This window comes from Staurois parvus, unplaced genomic scaffold, assembly GCF_062004578.1.
Source record: "Staurois parvus isolate SC_StPar_1 unplaced genomic scaffold, SC_StPar_1.0 ptg000937l, whole genome shotgun sequence".
NCBI lineage: Eukaryota > Metazoa > Chordata > Amphibia > Anura > Ranidae > Staurois > Staurois parvus.
The window spans coordinates 1,099,866-1,123,144 of record NW_028318733.1 but is presented as its reverse complement, the minus strand read 5'-3'; the positions used below and the strand labels follow the sequence as shown (position 1 = coordinate 1,123,144).

At 40.2% G+C, this 23,279-nt stretch overlaps 1 protein-coding gene across 2 annotated transcripts in view; it reads right to left on the bottom strand.

Moving 5' to 3' along the window:
* SMTNL1 (smoothelin like 1) overlaps positions 1–23,279 on the bottom strand; it is a 525,456-nt gene that overhangs the window by 228,269 nt on the left and 273,908 nt on the right. For both annotated transcript variants that reach the window (XM_089656773.1, XM_089656772.1), the window contains exons 2-3: positions 16,084–16,236; positions 1,217–1,322 (exon numbers count right to left, since the gene is read on the bottom strand). In XM_089656773.1, coding sequence (XP_089512899.1) covers positions 1,217–1,322; positions 16,084–16,236 — 259 coding nt within the window. The remainder of the gene's footprint in view (positions 1–1,216; positions 1,323–16,083; positions 16,237–23,279) is intronic.

Below are 23,279 nucleotides of genomic sequence, written 5' to 3'. Positions count from 1 at the left end.
GAAGGGATGATGTTTCACATCTGGTGGTCCTGCCCTGCAGCCCACCGCTTGTGGTCTAAAGTGTACAATATGTTTCTATCAGTTACACAACTTAACATCTGAAAGACCCTGGGGGAAGCGCTTATCCACAGACCACTCAAAGATGCACCACGGAAACTACGTGCTCTCTTCTCATTCTTCTTTATGGCAACAAAGCAGACTATAGCTTACGCAGGGAAGTTACCCTCTCTAAGCTTTGAATAAGTTAAATCTAGAATTCAAGGATTCTTTATTCATGAAAATCTAATGGCAGTGTTGGAAGATAAACAGGGCAAATTCCTCTCAATCTGGCAGCCCTGGCTTGACTACTGGCCAGTCTCCTGCTTCTCCTCAGGGCTGACTCATCTTTAACCTTGTGCTCTGCTACCCTCCTCCCTGAGTTTTAGGGGATAGAACTACAGTCACTGATCCCCTGTGGCGAAAATTCCCCAATCTTGATCCTTTTCCTTATCCTCTCTTCTTCATACTCCTCCTTCTGCTCCCCCTCCCCTTTTGGGGGATCTCTCCCCCCCATTACTGCCACTAACCTTTTCTTTTTTTGTGCATAGACCCTTTTTTAAATTGTCCCTTTTTACTTTATCCCAAAGCTGGGTGTGCTCCCCTACGTCTATAGCGAATTAATGGACTCATTAGAATATCTTCTCGTTCTGTTTTTCATGATTATATACAGCTGTATATCCGTAGCTGCACAACCCTTGATTTGTTTTGCCTAGAGAGCTAACATTGATCTACACTATTTTCTGTTGCATAACAGTCTTGATCCTTGTGATTTCTCAACCATGCTGTATATCCCAGCTATTTCCATACCCCTGTGTGGGTAAATCTTTTTTGATCCTGTTCTCTTCCATGTTCTTTTCTCTGATCAATGTTAAACACAACATTTACCGTTTGTATGTTCCAATATTTTTTCAATAAAGCTCTTTGGTACCAGAATAGGTTTTTTTAAAAAGTATGAGATTATATAAAACTGTATTAGTTGTATACATTTATAAGCATGAGATTAGTATTCTGTCTGAGAGAAATCTGTAGTTGATATGCAGCTCTTCTGTGTTGCAATACAGATGGACTTAGGGCAGTATCTAAATTACACAAAAAAGGTTCAGTGCAACTCTTCTTATAAAACATTTTATATTTAAGTGGATCACAATACTATGAAAATGTGTTTCCCAATTCAAACCTCGCGGCCACGAGTTTTTGCTTGGCACCACTCCATGAGCATATTTTTAACAGCATTGGCACCACAGATTGTTGACCTTTTGACTGAAATGCCTGAAGATGCAACCCTGAAAGACAATTCAAAACACTTTATATGTATGCCAAGAGGCTCCCATTCCCACATTTAAAGTAAGAATTAATAAAGATTTCTTCTAAGACCAAAAACAAAACACTGGTGTAGATGCATTTAGGTTTATCTAAGACAAATGTTTTAGCTACAATTTTGAAAATACTAAGTAAATCAAGTGGTGCACAAAACCAAAAAAATATAATATGTTGCAGTTTACCAATTAGATATGGTGGCTGCATTAGTTTTCTTTCTTTAGGCTCTATTTTCACCTGCTAAGGCCAGTAATACACCCCCTACATTAGTGTGCCTACACTCTGGATGACAGAACACACCAGAGACACCTTTGAACAGCAACATTATTAATTTGGGGGAGGGAGGTTGGATGTACTATCAGATTTAAATACACTAGCAAATTGATACAGAACTCCAGCCAATCCTTTATAAGCAGTTACAGCAACAATGTATTCCCTTTTTGGGATAAAGGTTTTACAACAAATATATACGTGCTGATCATTGTAAGCACCCATTCGTTTTACAGTAAATGGTTTGTTTCAACCCACTAACTTCTTCATCAGCAGGACAGCTTTTTCTGTTAAAGAACAACAGAGTTACTGGCAGGATCACCAGGTGAAAATAAAAGAAAGTCTTAGAAAAAACGAATGCAGCCACCATATCTAAGAATTGGTAAGAAGCAACATAAAAATGATTTATTTTTGGGTTTATTACTGCTTTAATTCCACTTTATTGTATGCTAATGGGAACAAGATTCCCAAAGAACACAATATTTTCTGAATAATAATTAGGCTATATTATTAGTTTTTATATCAGTTAGGAGTATATGACAGAGTTCCTTTAAAGCAGAATTCTGGGAAAAAAAAACACTTGTCCTAGTTTACAATGCATGACTGCTGGTTCTGCATTGTATGTGATGAAAACGAAGCCTGCAGGAGTGAGGGATAAGCAGGCCTGGTGTTTCCACTTGGCAAACCAGGTAGCCACCTTGGGTGCACTGCCACTTAGGGGCATCTGAGCACAGCACAGGCTGACACTCTCTTTGTGTGTGACGCTGCCACGTTATGAGAGGAGGATGGGGCCAATGTAGCAGCTGAGCTGCTGCTTCTTCCAGTGTTCCTCTGAGACTCAGTCCCTTACTGCAACTGACTGGTGGCTGCTGATCACTGAAGTTCCAGCCCTTCTCTTCCCATTCAACAGCAGAGGTGGAGATGCACCTGTGGAGGAAGGTAATGTCTCGTGAGTGTGACCCAGTCAGTGATCATATGTGCAATGTGTCAGTGAATGATGACATCATCACAATCCTGTGGAATTGTGATGATGTCATCACTCTTCTAGTGCCTGCTGGGCCTGCTAATCTGTGTCAGTGTTGGTGGTGGTGTGTTGTGTCAGATCTGTCACTGTGCGGGATTGCTCAGTTCAAATGTTCTGTGTGTGTGTTGGGCTGCCTGCTGTCAGTGTTTTATCTCTCCCCATTGCCTGAGGAATTCCAGGCTGGGATCTGTCAGAGTGTGGATCCATCATCCTCCACTCACTTCAACTGTCAGTATGAACAGGAGCCAGGCGCTGTGTAGTTTTGTGATAAAAGTAATACACCTTATATGGAGGTGTGCCTTTAATAATTCATATGGTAAAAAATAAATAACCAGCCTGTGGCTTTAAGAAGCCAGGTTCCAAGATGGACGGCCCGTACAATCAGAGGGAAGCAGTGGACTAGAATACCTGTCAGTGCAGGGACCACGTGTACCCAACGTCCCAGCATCCTGGATGACGTCACCACGATGTGGAGAGATGGAGGGGGGAACTCTTGCTGGAGCCACAGCTTTAGAAGGAAGAGGCCGGTTGCCGGGACAACATGTTTCGCGCACATGCGCTTTATCAAGTCTGTGAAAAGTCCAGCAATTGGCCATTTTATAGGAGACCTGCATGGCAGAAGGGGCCGGCTTAACAACCAGGGGGATAATCAAAGGGATAATCAAGAGCGGACGGCTCGTCTCACAACAGGATCAGATTGCAATTGAAATATAAAAAACATTATAAGGACAGGAACAAAGTGTGATTAAAACCTAAATATGACCATAATAAAAAACCTTTTGGGCTTAATTGTGTCAAAGTGGCATGTGCAAGATTATAAAATATTTTATATTACAATCAAGGGGAAAAAAAAAGAAAGTTTATTCGATCTCTTACTATAAAACGCCATTTTTTGAATGATCCCCAACCATCCACTGTACTACACACTCCATCTATAAATTCTTCCTTTCAAGATGAAGATAAAGAACTTATTCAAATTTTAGAGGAACTATGGTCTGAGAGTCATTTTCAAAATTTTGAGATCCCCCCCATTTTTCTTGACCCTGACATTACACATACTGATTTTAGACCCAAATCCACATTTTACCCAGTACAATAAAAAGGGCCCTACATTGAAACTTTCTACTAAGTGGTCTATAGAGATCTTTTGACTCTGTGATGTTCCGGCAACCAGCCGAAACCTGACAAACTCGGAACTAAAAGCCCTGAAAAATTTGGAACTCAACAAAAATCTTACTATCAGACAAGCGGACAAGGGTGGTAGCCTAGTAATACAACACACCTCAGACTACATAAAAGAATCCACCTGTCTCCTGTCCGACTCTAGCACTTATCAGAAATTGAAAGAAGACCCTTTACCTGAGTACCAGAAAGCACTCAAAATATTGATTGACACTGCTTTCAACAACGGAGTAATCAATAAAAGAGAAAAATCATTTTTATTTCCTACAGTGTGTAGTACACCCTATTTTTATCACCTTCCCAAGATCCATAAGTCCATTACCAATCCACCTGGGCGTCCTATAGTAGCCAGCACAAATAGTTTTATTAATAGCCTGTCCAAATACATTGACTTTTTCCTTCAACCAATAGTCATGGAATTTGCATCGTTCATCAGGGACTCTAGTCACATTATAGAGGTTTTAAGTAAATATAGATGGCAATCAGGATACCATTGGGCCTCACTGGATGTGTCGTCACTCTACACGTCCATCCCCTAGTAGGTTTGTCTGCCCTTCAGCACTTTTTATCATCAGATGCCTACATGAACTCCGTTCAGGCTAGTTTTATTATTGATTGCACGGAATTCTGTTTACAACATACCGTATTTTCTGGCGTATAAGGCGACTGGGTGTATAAGACGACCCCCTAATTTTCCAGTTAAAACATAGGTTTTGGGCGATACTCGTTGTATAAGACTACCCCCCTTCCGAGGCAACACCATTTAAAAACATCAGATTTTTTAATTGAAATGATTATGACTTACCGATACTCAAAATCCTTCAAAATCCTCATGTTCATCCTCTGACATCAAAAGTTCATGAATGACATCTTGTGATACATTTGTAAGACAGTCATCATATGGATCAAATTCCAAATCAGATGGTTACCGTTGGATGTGCGGTAATACGGTAGCTTCGGCTACATACAATATACAGTATATATACAGCCCGCTGGATGTGCAGTAATGTACATACAGTATACCGCGCTGAGCCAAGCTGGCTCAAAACAAATGTCCCTATGACAGATTAATCTGTCAGCCCACTGGATGTGCGGTATATACAGTATAGTGCGCTGAGCCAAGCTGTTTCAAAACGTACCGGTACGTCCCTACTGTAATCAGACCGCTGGATGTGTGCTGGGCCAATCACGCCGAGTGATGTATTCTACTAATGAATACAAAGCCTGCTGCTTATTACCACACATCCAGCCAAACAAACTCAAGGTTCACATTTTATACCCCGCGTATAAGATGACCCCCAATTTTTGGGGTATATTTTTAAGTATAAAAAGTAGTCTTATACGCCAGAAAATACTGTAATTATTTTACCTTTTTAAATCAGTTTTACTTGCAAATAAACGGCACAGCTATGGGGGCAAATTTTGCTCCATGTTACGCTAATCTAACTATGGGACCCTGGAAGAAAGAATTTATATGGTCAAACAACCCCTTTGCCCAACATATTGTCTTCTTTGGAAGATATATTGATGACATTATTTTAATCTAGGATGGTGCTCTTGACACGATTTTACCTTTCGTAGTGCATTGTAATTCCAACAAGTTTGGTTTATCACCTCATTTCTGTCAGCATCTATTCCAAGAGATGTATTGGCCCGTATCCAGTTCTACCATATTAAAGAAAAAATCATGACGGCTGTTAGGAATCCACCTCCGCTCCCGCCATCACACGCAAACCTCTGACTGTACACAGATTTATCCAAAGCCACACTTCTCAACAGGAAAAAAATGCTCTCCATTACCAAAGCTTTGAGAAATCATGGCATAGCGTACCAGTGGGGTCTCCCCACAAAGCTAACAGTAAGACATCAGGGAAGGATCTATACGGTTAAATCCCTGGAGGCTGGCCTGGACCTACTCAAAGTTTGGAACATCTTACCCGCAGATGCGCAGGACACGGCATCCGCCTCCATTCTACATATGGAGGCAACATAACCGCCATAGTGTCACACTTCATGCTTTGGCACACCCATACTTCTCCCTAGAGGCCATCTTTCTACATACTAACGTCTGGCGATCGGCCATACCTGATGACTCTTGTTCTATGCTTTTACAGTCGGCATGACCCCTTCGGAGGTCAAAGCCTGTTCAAAACCCCCAGTTATCGAGTAGCAGTTGAAGCTACTTGGCCTACTTGCATTGTCCGCAAGTGTTTTTTTATCCTTTTTTGTGTTCCTACCCCCCCCCTTACCTCAGCACCGTCCGCTACCTACTTAAACCCTAAAGTTTGGAAATCCTACACATCCTTGGAAAACTCACTCCAAACTCTCCATCGAGCCTAACCCGCACTACAACAATGTCATATCTTTCCACCTCAAGAAGATACCTACTGAACCACGATCCCCCCAAATAACAACGCTACTCAGTATACACCTGGGAAAAACGTATACAAATGATTAATATCACATCCCTAAATGTACGAGGCCTAAACTCCCCGTTTAAGAGATCGATGCTCGCCAAAGAAACCTGGAAATCCCAAGCCGATGTAATCTTTATACAGAAATCGCATTTTGCCACAGACAAAATCCCCAATGTATACCTCCACCGCTTCACCCAAATATTTACGGCAAGGAACACCAAGAAAAAAAACGGAGTTATCACTGCCATAAATGACTCTATACCATTCCACATTATTTTGAAAACAGCTGATCCGCAAGGACGTTACCATATCCTGGTATGTCAAATAAACGACATAACCTACACCTTAGTGAATATCTATGGACCAAACAGCAAACAGTTGTGCTTCTACTATAAGTTATACAAGATCGTTGAAACAAGGTAGACTTATTATTGGTGGCGACTTAAATGTCCTAAATAACCCATCTTTAGACTCCTCCTCCAGCCAAAGGCGCTCCAAATTAAATCTCAATCGCTTTCTGCATGAGCATGATCTGTACGATATCTGGAGATGTCAGCACGGCACAGAAAGAGACTATACATACTTCTCCCCCTCTCATCTTTCGTACTCGAGAATCGACTTTTTCATTACTGACAAATGGGCCCTACAACATGTAACGTCGTCAAAAATTGGTACTATATCCTGGTCTGACCACGCTCCAATCAACCTATCCTTAGACAGCAAACGACGATTGGCAATTCCGCTAATATGGAGACTGAACTCTACACTCCTGAAAGATCCAGAGAACCAGAAACACATACTAGAAGCCCATAATCTTTTCTTTGAAACAAATTCTACCCCTGATATCTCTATTACTACGCTTTGGTTAACTTACAAAGCCTACATGAGAGGTATCCTTATACAACTTAACTCACGCATTAACAGGCAACGTACACAACAAATTGACCAACTACTCAGTTCCATTCAATTAAATGAAGAGATCAACAAAAAAACCCAAACCCTTCCACATCTGCGGCTCTAAACATAGATAGAAATAAACTACGCACCATCTTACTCCATGATTATTATGACATTAATCTCCAAAAAACAAAAGCCAAATTTTATGCACTTGGGAACAAAACAAAAGCATTACTATCTAAAATTGTTAAACAAAAACGGCTTAAAACTAAAATTCTTACAATCCAACACCCCATTACGCACTCCCCACTAATAAACCCACAGGATATAGCCAACGCATTCGCATCTTATTACCAAACATTATACAATATTAAAGACGACCCAAATACAACCCAACCAACGACTGTATCTATTGAAAACTTTCTATCCAGTACCAATTTAACCCAAATTACCCAATCTCAACTTGAAGCCATTTCTGTGCCAATTTCTCCCATGGAAATTGAAAAAGCCATAAAAAATCTCCCCCTACACAAATCACCAGGGAATGACGGCTTTACGAACGAATTTTATAAAACATTTGCAACCAATGGCACGCTCTCACAATCTTTTTCCATATCCAACGGGACCAGACAGGGCTGCCCATTATCCCCTATTATTTTTGCATTACTCATTGAACCATTAGCTTCCAACCTTAGAAACGACTCAAATTTCACAGGAATCAATCTCCTCCAGAAAGAACATAAAATTAGCCTCTTCGCAGATGACATTATTTTAATGGTTACTAATCCCTACAAGTCGCTTCAGTCAATCCGTACACAGATTCACAGATATGCGGCAGTCTCCTATTACAAGCTCAATGAACCCAAAGGGGTTTATTTACTAAAGCTGGAGAGTCCAAAATCAGACTCCCTTCTGCATAGAAACCAATCAGCTTCCAGATTTCATTGCCAAAGCTTCATTGAACAAGCTGAGGTTAGAAGCTGATTGGTTTCTATGCAGAAGGGCGTCTGATTTTGGACTCTCCAGCTTTAGTAAATAAACCCCAAATTGTCTATATTGAACCTCTATACACCCACCCTAACACAAAACATTCTCTCCCAACGCTTCCCATTCATTTGGGAAACGCACAGTGTCCCCTACCTAGGGATTAAACTCTCTGCTTCTACTAATCAGCTTTACACCAATAACTTTAAGCCTCTACTTGAAACTATCCCACAGGAGCTCAAATACCTCCTCACAACTACGTTATCGACACTAGGCAGAATAGCTACTTTAAAAATGTGCATACTACCCAAAATACTTTAAATCTTTCGTACACTCCCTATCCCAGTCCCCTCCTCCTTTTTCTCTAAATTACAAGCAATATTAAACAAATATATGTGGAATTCAAAAAAACCCAGATGTACTAAGAACCTACTCATACGTCCACCCTCTCGGGGAGGTACTGGACTCCCACACCTGAAATCGTACTATCAAGCTGTTCTGTTGGACCAGATTTTCTTTTGGTGGCATCCTACCGCTGAGAAAATCTGTTCCACTATGGAAGCATCCCTATTTCTACCACACAAAATAACTGACATACTATTCATACCACATGCGGCACAATCTAAACCTCTACAGAAACACCCCTGCATACAAGCCTCTTTATGTGCCTGGCTTGACTTCTTAAATCATAATCAGTTAAACCACAATACACTGCGAACCCTTGTCCCACTGTCCTCCCTACACCACATCATCCCTCAACTGAACCTAACAAGGTGGAAAGCCGCTGGGCTACTACATATCCATGACATCTACACTAAACATAAACTAGACTCATTTCTCACTATCCAAAAGAACTTCCATCTCCCAGACACAGAACAATTTACATACATGCGAATAGCCCATGTACTACAGAAAAACCCCATACCATCTGAGTTAAAAATCCCTGTATCTGTATACCAATTCTTCCAGATGTCCACCTACCCAAAAAAAGGAATCTCGACTTTCTACACAACTATAATTGGAGCACTATTCACCACAAATACCACCTCAATAGCCAACTGGGGAAAACACTTTCTTCTTCCTCTAACTCCACTCACCTGGGAAAAAACATTCACTATTACTTTCAAAGCCTCAAAATGTAGCTCTCATTGGGAAACGTATCTGAAAATCCTCCATCAATGGTACCTAACCCCTACCAAACTATCCCTCTACTATCCCCAGCTCTCACAAGCATGTTGGAGACACTGTGGAGAAACAGGCTCACTACCTCATTTACTCTGGACGTGTAAGTCCCTCAAATCATATTGGAACAAAGTGTTCCAGATAGTCTCCTCCATAGCAGAAACACAAGTAACCCCGAACCCAGCACTAGCCCTTCTTCACATCGGGATTGATAAATACCCTACAAACTCACGCATTATCATTATACACATTCTAGCAGCCGCTAAAATTAACATTATCAAACTATGGCGATCTACTACAACTCCCCTTTTGTCACTCCTCTTTTCTGATCTCAACCTCCAATGTGAGATGGAAAGAACAACAGCCCTTTGCAACTCCTACTACAAATTTAAGACCCAATGGTCTCGATGGTTAAAAAACCCTAATTGCTCAATACACTGTTGATCGATAACACTGTTCAACAAATTTTTATTTTTTGCCAGTTTTGGAAACAAAAGGATCCATTTCTTAATGAATTTCACATTCTGAGTTCAAATATAACAATGAAATTTGTCAATTGGCTCTAGTTTTTCTGTAAACGGAAAGTTTTCTACTATAGACGTAATGACTACATAATGCACAATAATTATATAGATAGATGTCTTTCCACAAATATAAAGCAAGTGATATTGACTACATAACAAAGCCTAAATGGCATAATATATTGCATAGGATTACCAAGAAAAATTATAGCCATAAGCTAAGTTGAATCATTTTAATACTTAGGATTCTCACTAGTTTTGTCTTCAGTTTGTGTCGGTTTTGCTTCTCTTGGCTTTTCTCTTGTATTCGAGGAAAGGGCTATCTCTTACAACTGCACGTGACTACACGCTTCAGGTTCTTCCTCATTTGACTCAACCACGAAGGATTCTGGTGCTTTAGGAATTGGTAGCCCCTCTCCATGAGGAACTGGACGTATTGCCGATGGAATATTTGGATAGTGCACAGATAACTTTTTCTTCTTATTTAGCCCTTTTACAATTGGAGGCACCATACAAAAGTAACAATTACTAACATGATCTGTTGGCTCCCTCCAAATCATTGGCACAGCGAAAGGCATACAGTTGTGGCCAAAATTATTCAACCCCCAATGCTGTAAAGGGGTTTAGGGACTATAGTGTACATTTGGAATTGTATTCAGAATCAAATCCTACAAGGACGTTGTAACTACCCAAATGCAACTAAAATGACATCAATTGTTTATGTAATACAGTAGTAAATGGTTCTTATGTGGTTTCTTCATTGCCACAATTATTCAACCCCTTAAAGACTACCACTCTGAAGAACAGAGGTTCATACAGGTGCTTTCCATCAGGTATTGAAAACACCTGTGGATGTCACCGAGCAGCAATCAAGCATAATAAGCACCAATTAGGCAGCTTTAAAATGACTGTGATACTCAGCTCCTTCTAGACATTTACTGGTGTGGTTACAAACATGGTGAAGGCAAGAGAATGGTCCAGGAAGACAAGAGAAGAGGTGATTTCTCTTCACAGGAAGGGCAATGGCTATAAGAAGATTGCAAAGATGTTAAACATACCAAGAGACACCTTAGGAAGCATCATTCGCAAATTCAAGGCAAAGGGCACTGTTGAAACGCTACCTGGTCGTGGCAGAAAGAAGATGCTGACTTCGACTGCTGTGCGCTACCTGAAGCGTAGAGTGGAGAGAAGTCCCCGTGTGACTGCTGAGGAACTGAGAAAAGATTTGTCAGATGTGGGTACAGAAGTTTCAGCCCAGACAATAAGACGCACACTGCGTAATGAAGGCCTCCGTGCCAGAACTCCCAGGCGTACCCCCTTGCTGTCTCCAAAGAATAAGAAGAGTCGACTGCAGTATGCCAAAAGCCATGTGGACAAACCACAAAAGTTGTGGGATAGTGTTCTGTGGACTGATGAAACAAAATTAGAACTGTTTGGGCCCATGGATCAACGCTATGTTTGGAGGAGGAAGAACAAGGCCTATGATGAAAAGAACACCTTGCCTACTGTGAAGCATGGTGGAGGGTCAATCATGCTTTGGGGCTGTTTTGCTTCTGCAGGTACAGGGAAGCTTCAGCGTGTGCAAGGTACCATGAATTCTCTTCAGTACCAGGAGATATTGGATGGAAACGTGATGCAGTCCGTCACACACCTGAGGCTTGGGAGACGTTGGACCTTTCAACAGGACAATGATCCCAAGCATACCTCCAAGTCCACTAGAGCATGGTTGCAGAGGAAAGGCTGGAACATTTTGGAGTGGCCATCGCAGTCACCAGACTTAAATCCGATTGAGAACCTCTGGTGGGACTTAAAGAAAGCAGTTGCAGTGCGCAAGCCTAAGAATGTGACTGAACTGGAGGCCTTTGCCCATGAAGAATGGGCGAAGATACCCGTAGATCGCTGCAAGACACTTGTGTCAAGCTATGCTTCACGTTTAAAAGCTGTTATAACTGTAAAAGGATGCTGTACTAAGTACTAAGATTGAATGTCACTTGGGGGTTGAATAAAACTGATAATGCTGTGAGCACAGAAAAGACATTTGTGGTTATTTCATTATAACTGTTATGTTATATTTGTCTGACCTACAAGTGCCTCTTTAATGTAAATGTAAGCAAGATGACTGAATGATCAAAAGCAATGTCAAACTGGCCAAAACACTCAATTTCAGTGGGGGTTGAATAATTTTGGCCACAACTGTAGATGCCTTTTTTCCATTCAACCATTGCTCCAGTGCCGTCCCACAAGAATTGCAGCATATATGTGGTGCCCAGCTCTTGTCCTGGTCTCCTATCTTGCAGCCAAAATACAAGTTGTAGGCTTTCTTAATCATTCCTGTTATCCTCCTTTTTTGTGAGATAAAAGTTATTTCACCGCAGATATAGCAGAAATTATCTGCTTTATTCACACAAGTTCGAGGCATTACTGAGTAGCCTATATAAGCATAAAACGAAATGTAAAGACGCTGTCGAACTACAATCAGCTACAGATACTGCAGCTTTTATGCAGTGAAGTGATGCAATTAAAGGCTAATATTGCATCATCTCAGTATACATGCAATTTTCTATTGGTCACCAGTATCAATTGCGCAATATGCAGCTGAAGTTGCTTCATAATTTTGAATGGCTTACGTCATTAGATGGGTGAATATATCATGGAAACTAGAGCCAATCAACATTTTTTAGGGTCATTTTCGTTTTCAGCACCCCAAAATTAGGTAAGATTAGCTAATTTTATGCCCAAAACTTTTTACCTGTTGAACAGTGTAATTGATGATTACTAGACACTGCTCCAACAGCCCCCACACCCACTGAACTGGTGCTTCCCTTCCCCCTCCCCCCCTCCCCACTTTGTTCTACTCTCCTACACGTTAGTTACTAACAACTCATCAAGGTTCACATTACATTGAGTATACCTCTCATGTACACAATACGAAATTCCCTAGATCCCCGGCCAAATATTGGGTATTCTCTAATTTCCCTTCATTAAGCAATATTTCCCCCAAATGTGAAGCCTTGATGTTTGTTTTCCTTCTCTTGTATGTTAACATTTTTTCAATAAAAATATTTGAATATAAACTGATATATGTGGGCCGCACAATACGTCCTCTACGTAAACGCATTGGAGAACATAGAAGGCTCATAAAAGATGGATGTGACAAATACAGTGTCCCTAGGCATTTTCTTTGCCATCACAACAAGAATTTTAGTGTCCTAGAAGTGATGGCCATAGAACACATTCCCAAAGGAACCCTTACTGACAATGAGAGGTTAGCTCTCCTATGTAAAAGGGAAACCTTTTGAATCTATAAATTTGGATCTATGGTACCGAATGGCCTTAATGAGGACCTTGAAGTACATAGTATCATCTAAGTGGTAACTTAGGGTTCTCAATATATTCTATAATAAAACACTCATCACTATCATTACATGAATATTATCTTTGATATTTTATATATTATTTCTCATATTTTATATATCTAATACCACTCTGTTTATTCGGTCCATAAGAGTAATTACTGAATTGTATTCATGTTTATCTTCCTGTTTATTACCACATATGTATGTGTGTGTGTATATATATATGTGTATATATATTCTTATATTTGTATTTATTTATATTATATTATTCTTTTTTTTTTTAATATATGTATATTTTATCTTTTTCATTATATTGTTTTATTACATATACTTATGCAGTTTTTTTTTTATAAAATATGTATGTAGTTTTATTATATTTATGAATATTATTAGCACTAATATAATGATAATTTTCCCATTCACCATTATAGATATGAATAGGATTATTGACAATCTTTCCCACCATTCATATGTTTTATTGCTGTCAGCAATGTTTTTGAGATGTGAACTCATTCAGCTGGCTAATGAAGCTTCATTAACCATCCTTCCCTCCCCCCCCCCCCCAATTTTTTTTTTCTTTTTTTCCCTTGATTGTAATATGATAAAATATTTTATAATCTTGCACATGCCACTTTGACACAATTAAGCCCAAAAGGTTTTTGTTATGGTCATATTTAGGTTTTAATCACACTTTGTTCCTGTCCTTATGATGTTTTTTATATTTCAATTGCAATCTGATCCTGTTGTGTGACGAGCCGTCCGCTCTTGATTATCCCTTTGATTATCCCCCTGGTTGTTAAGCCGGCCCCTTCTGCCATGCAGGTCTCCTATAAAATGGCCAATTGCTGGACTTTTCACAGACTTGATAAAGCGCATGTGCGCGAAACATGTTGTCCCGGCCTCTTCCTTCTAAAGCTGCGGCTCCAGCAAGAGTTCCACCCCTCCGTCTCTCCACATCGTGGTGACGTCATCCAGGACGCTGGGACGTCGGGTACACGTGGTCCCTGCACTGACAGGTATTCTACTCCACTGCTTCCCTCTGAGCGTACGGGCCGTCCATCTTGGAACCTGGCTTCTTAAAACCACAGGCTGGTTATTTATTTTTTACCATATGAATTATTAAAGGCACACCTCCATATAATGTGTATTACTTTTATCACAAAACTACACAGTGCCTTGCTCCTGTTCATACTTCCCACAAACCAATGTGTTTTTACCATGGCAGCAGTGAGTTTTTTCCCCACCAATCAGTTGACATATACCATTCACTTATTTCCTTTGGGACACATCTGTGCGCTTTTATCCAGTCTGTTCACTTCAACTGTCACCCTGCCACTGCCAGCCACAGATACAGTCCATTCGTGACACTGATTTTGTCTTTAATATTGGTGCTGGTGGCATCTTATGGCACTTATTTTGCAATTTAAAAGAAATTTATCAGTTTCACGTTTTGTTGATGAAATATTTTCTGTTTTTAAAATTTTTTTTTGGGGGGGGGGGCAGAAGTAGTGGTCTTGCCTGGGGCGCAAAATAGTCTAGCACTGGCCCTGGGGATAACGTTGGTAAAACTGCTTTTAAATAGTACCCTATGACATTTAACTCTTGCACTGCAAAGGTAGTTTTTACATTTACTTGGAGTTCTGGAGTTCAGCATTAAAAAATTGCTGTAGAAAAATTACAGCTCGAAGGAAAACTGAAAGCAATCACTATTAACCACTTGAGCTCCTGAGGATTTACCCCCCTTAATGACCAGGCCTTTTTTTGCTGTTTGGCGCTGCACTAATTCAAATGATAATTGCGCGGTCATGCAATGCTGTACCCAAATGAAATTTACGTCCCTTTTTTCACACAAATAGAGCTTTCTTTTGATGGTATTTTATCATCTGTGCGCTTTTTATTTTTTGCGCTATAAACAAAAAAAGCACGAAAATTATGAAAAAAACCTATATTTTCTACTTTCAGCTATAGAAAATATATCGTAAACTCAAAGTTAGTCATAAATTTAAGCCAAAATGTATTCTGCTACTTGTTTTTGGTAAAAAAAATCCTGTGCATTAGTGGGCAAACTGGCGCTATATGGGAGGGGCGCTAACACTATCGGAAGTCACCAGTGACACTAATACAGTGATCAGTAAAAATCTGTTCACTGTAATCAATGACACTGGTGACAGGGCAGTGAAGGGGTTAACGGGGGGGGCGATCAAGGGGTTAAACGGGATTACTGGTGTACTGGCGGGCAAACTGGCGCTATCTGGGAGGGGCGCTAACACTATCGGAAGTCGCCAGCGACACTGATACAGTGATCAGTAAAAATCGATTCACTGATCAGTGACACTGGTGACAGGGCAGTGAAGGGGTTAACTGGGGGGGGTTAAGGGGGTTAAATGTGACCTAGAGTGTTCTAACTGTAATTGTGTAGTGTTTTACTCACTTTTACTGTTTCTTCTTCTCTGTCTGGAACGGAATGTGTCCAGGCAGAGAAGAATGACATCATATCCTGTCCTGTGTAAACTTCAACACAGGACAGGATAGGACAGGGACCGACAGACATCACTGGCTGAAATCTAATGATTGATCCCTCCGGGATCGAATGGTGTCACCCGCAGGTCGGCGGGAGCGCGCGCTCGCGCCCCCTGCCGGCGAAAACGTCGGGAGCGCGGAACCCGTTTTAAAACGTGGTTTTGCGCCTGAGTGCCGCCCTGCACACGTATATATACAGTGGCAGGGTGACAAGTGGTTAAGGACCTTGTTGTAAAATGGTATAAATGTGCATGAACACTTGCAAAACATCTTGTTGCTACTTATATGTGTTTACTCATCTCTTCTACCTATTTTGAGCATACCTGCCTTCATAAAAACATTCCTTTTCTTTTACAAAAATCTCATTCACTGACCCTCCAAATTTTTCTGCAATGACTGTTTTGGTAGCTCTTCCATATAATTTTGGAACGGTTGTAGATCGGGACAGATCAGTATTGCTTTTATGACATTCTTTTTCACGAATATCCTCTTTATTGGAAGCCCCCATAGTATCAATCTTCAGGGTGCTGAATAAAAAAAAGAAAGACATTAAGCAAATCTGATTTTTGACTTAGCAGATTTTACAACATACTACAAATTGCAAAAACAAACAGTATACAGTTGCAAGAAAAAGTATGTGAACCCCTTGGGATTACGTGGAGTTTTGCATGAATTGGGCATAAAATGTGCTGTAAACATCATCTAAGTCACAACAATAGAAGAACACAGTCTGCTGAACATAATACTACACAAACATTAGATGTTGCCATGGTTTAATTGCACATAACATGTAAACATTCACAGTGCAGGGAGGAAAAAGTATGTGAACCTTTGGACTTAATAACTGGTTGACCCTCCTTTGGCAGCAATAACCTCAACCAAACGTTTCCTGTAGTTGCAGATCAGACCTGCACAATGATCTGGAGTAATTTTGGACCACTCCTCTTCACAAAACTGTTTCAGTGTAGCAATATTCTTGGGATGTCTGGTGTGAATCGCTCTCTTAAGGTCATGCCACAGCATTTCAATCGGGTTGAGGTCAGGACTCTGACTGGGCCACTCCAGAAGGCGTATTCTGTGCTGTTGCAGCCATTGTTTTGTTGAATTACTTGTATGCTTTGGGTCATTGTCCTGTTGCATCACCCATCCTCTGCGGAGCTTCAGTTGGCGGACAGATGGTCGTACGTTTTCCTGCAAAATGTCTTGATAAACTCTGGAATTAATTTTCCCATCAATGACAACAATCCGTCCAGGCCCTGAGGCAGCAAAGCAGCCCCAAACCATGATGCTCCCTCCGCCATGTTTTACAGTGGGGATGAGGTTTTGATGTTGGTGTGCTGTGCCTTTTTTTCTCCACACATAGTGTTGTGTGTTCTTCCCAAACAACTCAATCTTAGTTTCATCTGTCCACAGTATATTTTGCCAGTAGTGCTGTGGAACATCCAGGTGCTCTTTTGCAAACTTCAAACGTGCTGCAATATTCTTTTTGGACAGCAATGGCTTCCTCCGTGGTGTCCTCCCATGTACTCCATTCTTGTTTAATGTTTTCCTTATTGTAGATGTGTCAACAAAAATGTTAGCATGTGCCAGAGATTTCTGTAGGTCTTTAGCTGACACTCTGGGATTCTTCTTTATCTCATGCAGCATTCTGCGCTGTGCTCTTGCAGTCATTTTTACAGGACGACCACGCCTAGGGAGAGTAGCAACAGTGATAAACTTTCTCCATTTGTAGACAGTCTGTCTTACCGTGGACACATGAACATCAAGGCTTTTGGAGATACTTTTGTAACCCTTTCCAGCTTCATGCAAGTCAACAATTCTTGATCGTAGGTCATCTGAGAGCTCTTTTCTGTGAGGCATGGTTCACATCAGACAGTGCTTCTTGAAACCAGTAAACCCAAAACAGGTGTGTGTTTTTTAAGGGCAGGACAGCTGTCAGCAACACATCCAATATCATCACACTGATTGGAGTCAAGGTTGACTCACTCCTGGCTCCAATTAGCTCTGGGAGAAGTCATTAAGCTGGGGCCTCACATACTTTTTCCTCCCTGCACTGTGAATGTCTACATGTTATGTGCAATTAAACCATGGCAACATCTAATGTTTGTGTAGTATTATGTTCAGCAGACTGTGTTCTTTTATTGTTGTGACTTAGATGACGTTCAGAGCACATTTTATGCCCAATTCATGCAAAACTCCACGTAATCCCAAGGGGTTCACATACTTTTTCTTGCAACTGTATACTGAGCGCTGTCATGGAAATTTTGTATTGTTGGTCGAACTTTAAATGTGTCATATATTCGTGTTATTCATATGTCTCTCGTGTGGCTTAATTAAAGCTCTGAAGGCTGCAATTGGGCCATGCGCATGTACAATGTATGTATTACAGTACTCAGCTTGGTAATGGATGAGATGGCAGATCTGCGCTTATAGACCGGCGTGTATACCACCACGGCATTCCATGCGAATGCTGCTGTCAGTAGACCGTGGGCCTGTATCCACATATCAGCAGCATGGTACCACGTGGGCTTCATAACGCAATGCGCAAGCGGTGTGAACTCCACGTGTAGGCTTATGCATATCTTACAACCCATTGCTAATCTGAACTGTATCTTGGATGGATGTGTTTTAATAAAGATCGTATCGGGCCCATCCAGGTACAGACTGATATTTTTAGGGAGTGCTTGTGCAGAGAATTTACATACCAATAGAAGCTAGTAGGACAGGAAATATGACCTCAGATGGCTCATAGGGGGGAAGGGGAGGAAGTCTGCTGACCTCAGAAGACTCATGGGGGAGGACCAGTGATAGATAATAGGAAAGGCTATGCTCCAATTGGAATGTACATCCTGTGTATAGGCAATCCCCATTGCATTGTTCGGTGGGAGGGGATTGACTTTATTCATGTGGGGGGCATGTGTGTATTTTTAATAAAACAGAGAGCTGAGCCTGAAATCAGCCCTTATGTGGATTGCAACCAGCCTTAGAGTGTCGTGTGATCATTCTAGGGTAACGGAGCTCCAATTCTCCCACAATTCAACAGAACCAAAGTATTTGGATGGGCAGGAATCGTGTAGTTTAGCTGCAGTCGTGGTAAGCGGGATTCGCACAGCTTTATGGGGGATTTCTGCACATCCAACTGCGAGTACTCACGGTAAGGAGAAATTCGTTAAAGCGAATTTCCAAGACAGCGCTAAGAAAAAACTGGGAGCAGCTAGCACATATGGTGAACCCACTCCATATCACAATAAATATATCAAAACAAAAGGGCTGTGCTATATGAAAAAATATTACAAATGAATCCACCTAAAGACTTAAAAACAATCAGTGAATAGAGTGAAATATGATACAGTAGCCCATAAATTTTACCAACATTCACTACATATCAAAAAATATATAAAAATAATGCAATCATTATTAATGATGACTAAACGAACAGACCATATAAATGAAAGTCCTTGATGCAATATGACGCACAAATGAAAGACCTCCAAATTCAGTGCACAAGAAGGAAAAAAGTGCTCAGTGGAATGAATGAATGCACCCAAAATTTATATGTAAAGTGAAGGTAAAGTGAAGTGACATCTAAATGTGAGGGAAAAAAACATCTGTGAGATCCTTCACCTTGGTGTATCACCTGAGGCCAGTCACTTCACTGGATATACTGAATATGAGAGTTTACAACTACTTTAAGATCAGGATGAGCGGAACACACCTGGGCCATATGGCCTATGGCCATATTTGGTCAGTGTTGCCACCACCACCACTGTCAAGTATAAAATAAATACTGATACTGCTAATATTCAGGATGTTCAAAAGGATAAATGTTTAGGCATTTGTCTGGAATGCCAAAGCACCCCGTTTTCAGGTTTGCAGTTAAATTGATTTATTCATTTATTATCATTATAATCAGGCTTAGTTGCTGATTAAATTGAACATAACGTAATCTTATTGCTGATTTAAGTGAACATTCACCTTGTAAACACTTTGCTAAGCGAACGGTCTGTAGTCCTTTAGTACACTATTAAAGACTGGGTCTCTTTGGAGAACTCACCAAGTTTGATACCGCTACAGCTATTGCCTTGGCTTCACCCATCTCAGGTTCTTTCTAAGGTTAGAAAGCATCTGTCCACCCCTCCGAACCTTCCATCGAGGGTGGTATATGGTTGGTCCCCTGACACCCTTGCACTTTAATCCCTCCTTCCCACCTGGAATGTCTGTCTCTTTCCTCCAGGGTTGGCCACACAGAGATGACTTGGCCATGTATTTCTTTCATAGGGGAGCTCTTCTGTCTAGAGAAGCTCTTATGCCAAATTACCTCCATTTGATCTGTCCCATTGGATTATCTTCAAATTTACCATTTCTTGTCTACAAGGGGCTTCAAGGCTATGTGGCTAGATCATTGTCACCCTTGGAATCTCTTTTCAAGAGTGCTTCACCCCAAAGACATGTCCTTTCCAACGTATACACTTCTTTATTAGATTTCTCTTCGGCTTTCACAAATTCAGCATACACGCGTTGGTCTAGAGACCTGGATCTTTCTTTCTCCGAAGAAGACTGGGAGGTTATTTGCATATATATATATATATATATTTATTTATATACATATATAAAGGCTCATCTACTGTTGATATCCAAGAAAATGGATACAAAGTCCTATCTTGCTGGTACTGTACCCCTTCTCTATTGCATACATTTTACCCCTCAGTTTTGGTTTTCGGCTTCAAATATGGTGGACATTTCCTCGTTTTCAGCCTTTTTTGGACTCAGGTCCATGCGATTATCTGCAGGGTGACTTCTTCTCATTGGAGTTTACCTCAGCGCAATCTTTACTTCAGCACACTTCACTTGCCAAGAGAGATTACAAAAAAATCTTTGACCATGTGCATGGTTAATGCTGCTAAATTGTGTATACCATGTCATAATACTAATACTCCCACTGGAATGGTTCAACAGAATCGACAAGATGGAGGAGATGGAGAAATTAATTCACATTACTCAAGATAAAATGTCAAAGTTTACTACCACTTGGACTTGCTGGATGGATTTCAAGACATCAGCTGAATATAGATCTCATATGTAAATTAGGTTGGTGCCCCTTTTATCCTTGAACATGGGCGTGCCTCCTATCCTCATTCCATTTTGACTAAGGAATGTGGGGTAGGCAGTCATCCAGTGGGCAAGTGGTTTCTCCTTTTCTTCTTCTCTCTCTCTCTTCTACTTTTTCTATCTCTTAATTGTCTCTGTTCTGGTTTGCTGTGATGGCACATGCCCAATAGGACATTCTCTGGGACACAGACACCGGGGTCTCAGTATTCCTGACAGTATTCTGATATTTTTCATTTGATGTGTTTAGCAGTGCATCAGGTCTGCTTTCGAATTGAGAATGTTCCATGTCTACTCAAGGGCTTGGCCACTTGGATTATGTATGCTTTTTCTCTGATTTTTTTCTTATGTTTCTTTGAATGCTAACTGTTCAGTTGTAAACTACTCCTTTTTCTTCAATAAAATGTTTATGAAACAAAAAATACAATACTCTTGGTCGCACATTAACAAGCTAATAGCAGGAGTTTATTTTTTTCTGAAATTACACAACTTACCTTCTTGCAATAGTTTTTTCTCAGTAAAGCAAGCTTTAAAACACTTTAAAAAGTACATTTTGTGGTGGATAGTCCAATGCCAATTACTCCTGCCATATTAGCTGATATATGCAATGCAACGTGTTCCATGTTCTTTTCTTCCTATGAAGTCAATTTATTTCAAGCAGTTTTTTCTTTTGCTTTTTTTGGTGCATTCTGTATATCTGAAATTTTACCGCTTGCAAAGACAGGTAGATCTGGTTTTAAAATTCAGGATATATCAATAGGTATTGAGAAGTTCAGAATATTATTAAAAATGTCTAAGACAGATCAATTAGGTAAAAGTTATATTATAAGTTTGAATGCTTATAGTGGTTCACCTATTTGCCTAGTCTATCTAATGAAGCAATATTTGCTAAATCATCCTAAGCTTGACAATTTTTTGTTCATTCATGCAAATGGTTTCCCATTGACGCAATTTCAGTTTGTGGGCGTTCTTAAAACATGCTTGACATTTCTGGGCCTAGACCATTTAATCACTTGCCCTCCAGAGGATTTACCCCCCTTAATCACAGGCCTCTTTTTGCTGCACAGGCCTCGGTGCTGCACTAATTCAACTGATATTTGCGTGGTCATGCAATGCTGTACCCAAATTAACTTTACATTCTTTTTTGCCACAAAGCTTTCTTTCGGTGGTATTTGATCACCTGTGCGATTTTTATTTTTTGCACTATAAACAAAAACAGACCGAAAATTTTGAAGAAAAACAATATTTTTTACTTTTGGCTATAAAAAATATATAGTACACTCAAAGTTAGTTATAAATTTAGGCCAAAATGTATTCTGCTACATGTTTTTGGTAACAAAAATCCAAATAAGTGTATATTGATTGCTTTGTGTGAAAGTTATAGCGTCTATAAACTATGGTATTATATTGCAATTTACGCCATATTTTTGCTATACAGCATTGTATTAGTTTAACCTCCCTAGCGGTCTGATTATGTCAGTATTTCTGTGCTCAAAGCGGTACATTTTTTTGCATGGAAATATGTTGTTTTTTTATTGTAGGCCTGTAATTATTAGGAATAACTCACTGAAATCTGTTCGAACAAGAGTCTAGTAAACATCCCGGGTATGATAAAATTTGAAACACAAAATCATAAATTATAATATAATAATCATAAAAAATAATAATATAATAATAATAAATGTAATTCAATAATGCAATCAAACCAAAAACCCTGAAATTTGAAATAGAGCGCCAAGTTCGCACATCACTGAGCTTAGTCGCAAAATCGTTTTCAGCGTCTGATGATGAATGACCCCAAGAATCATTATCACTCAATTCTGCAAGTGGTTCTAATTTACTAACCGCTTTTGACCTAAAGGGATGCTTTTTGGATGCCATTGACGTTTCTCAGTTTCCAGACAGAAAGAACAGTAAAAATGCAGGTAGGGCACAGGACAAAGCACTAAAGACAAAACATATGTGAAATGGTTTGATACAGTAATAATATACTATAAGATTTTAGTGAATACACTAAAATCTTATAGTATAACATTACTATATCAAACCATTTTAGAGTTTCACAATAGAGTGAATGTCACATTTTAAAATGTTTTAATTTCCTGCTGGTTCCGTCCCCCGCACGTCCCGACGCTCGCAGGGAACAGAAGATGGATGCCGGCATCGGCTGGAGGAGATGGCCGGGGACGCTGCAGGGGGGACATCGCAGGAGTGCAGGACAAGGTAAGTGCTAGAGGGAATCCCTGAGCAACGCTGCAATGCAATGCGGGATTACCGCTTCTGGTACTGGAAGTTAACCCTGAGCTACACTTGGGAATACCGCCAGGGGGGGTAATTAACAATTGCGCGGTCAAGCAAAAATATATAATTTTCACACAAATAGAGCTTTCTTTTGATGGTATTTTATCACTAGTGCGCTATTTATTTTTGGTGCTATAAACAAAAAAAAATTTTGAAAAGAAAA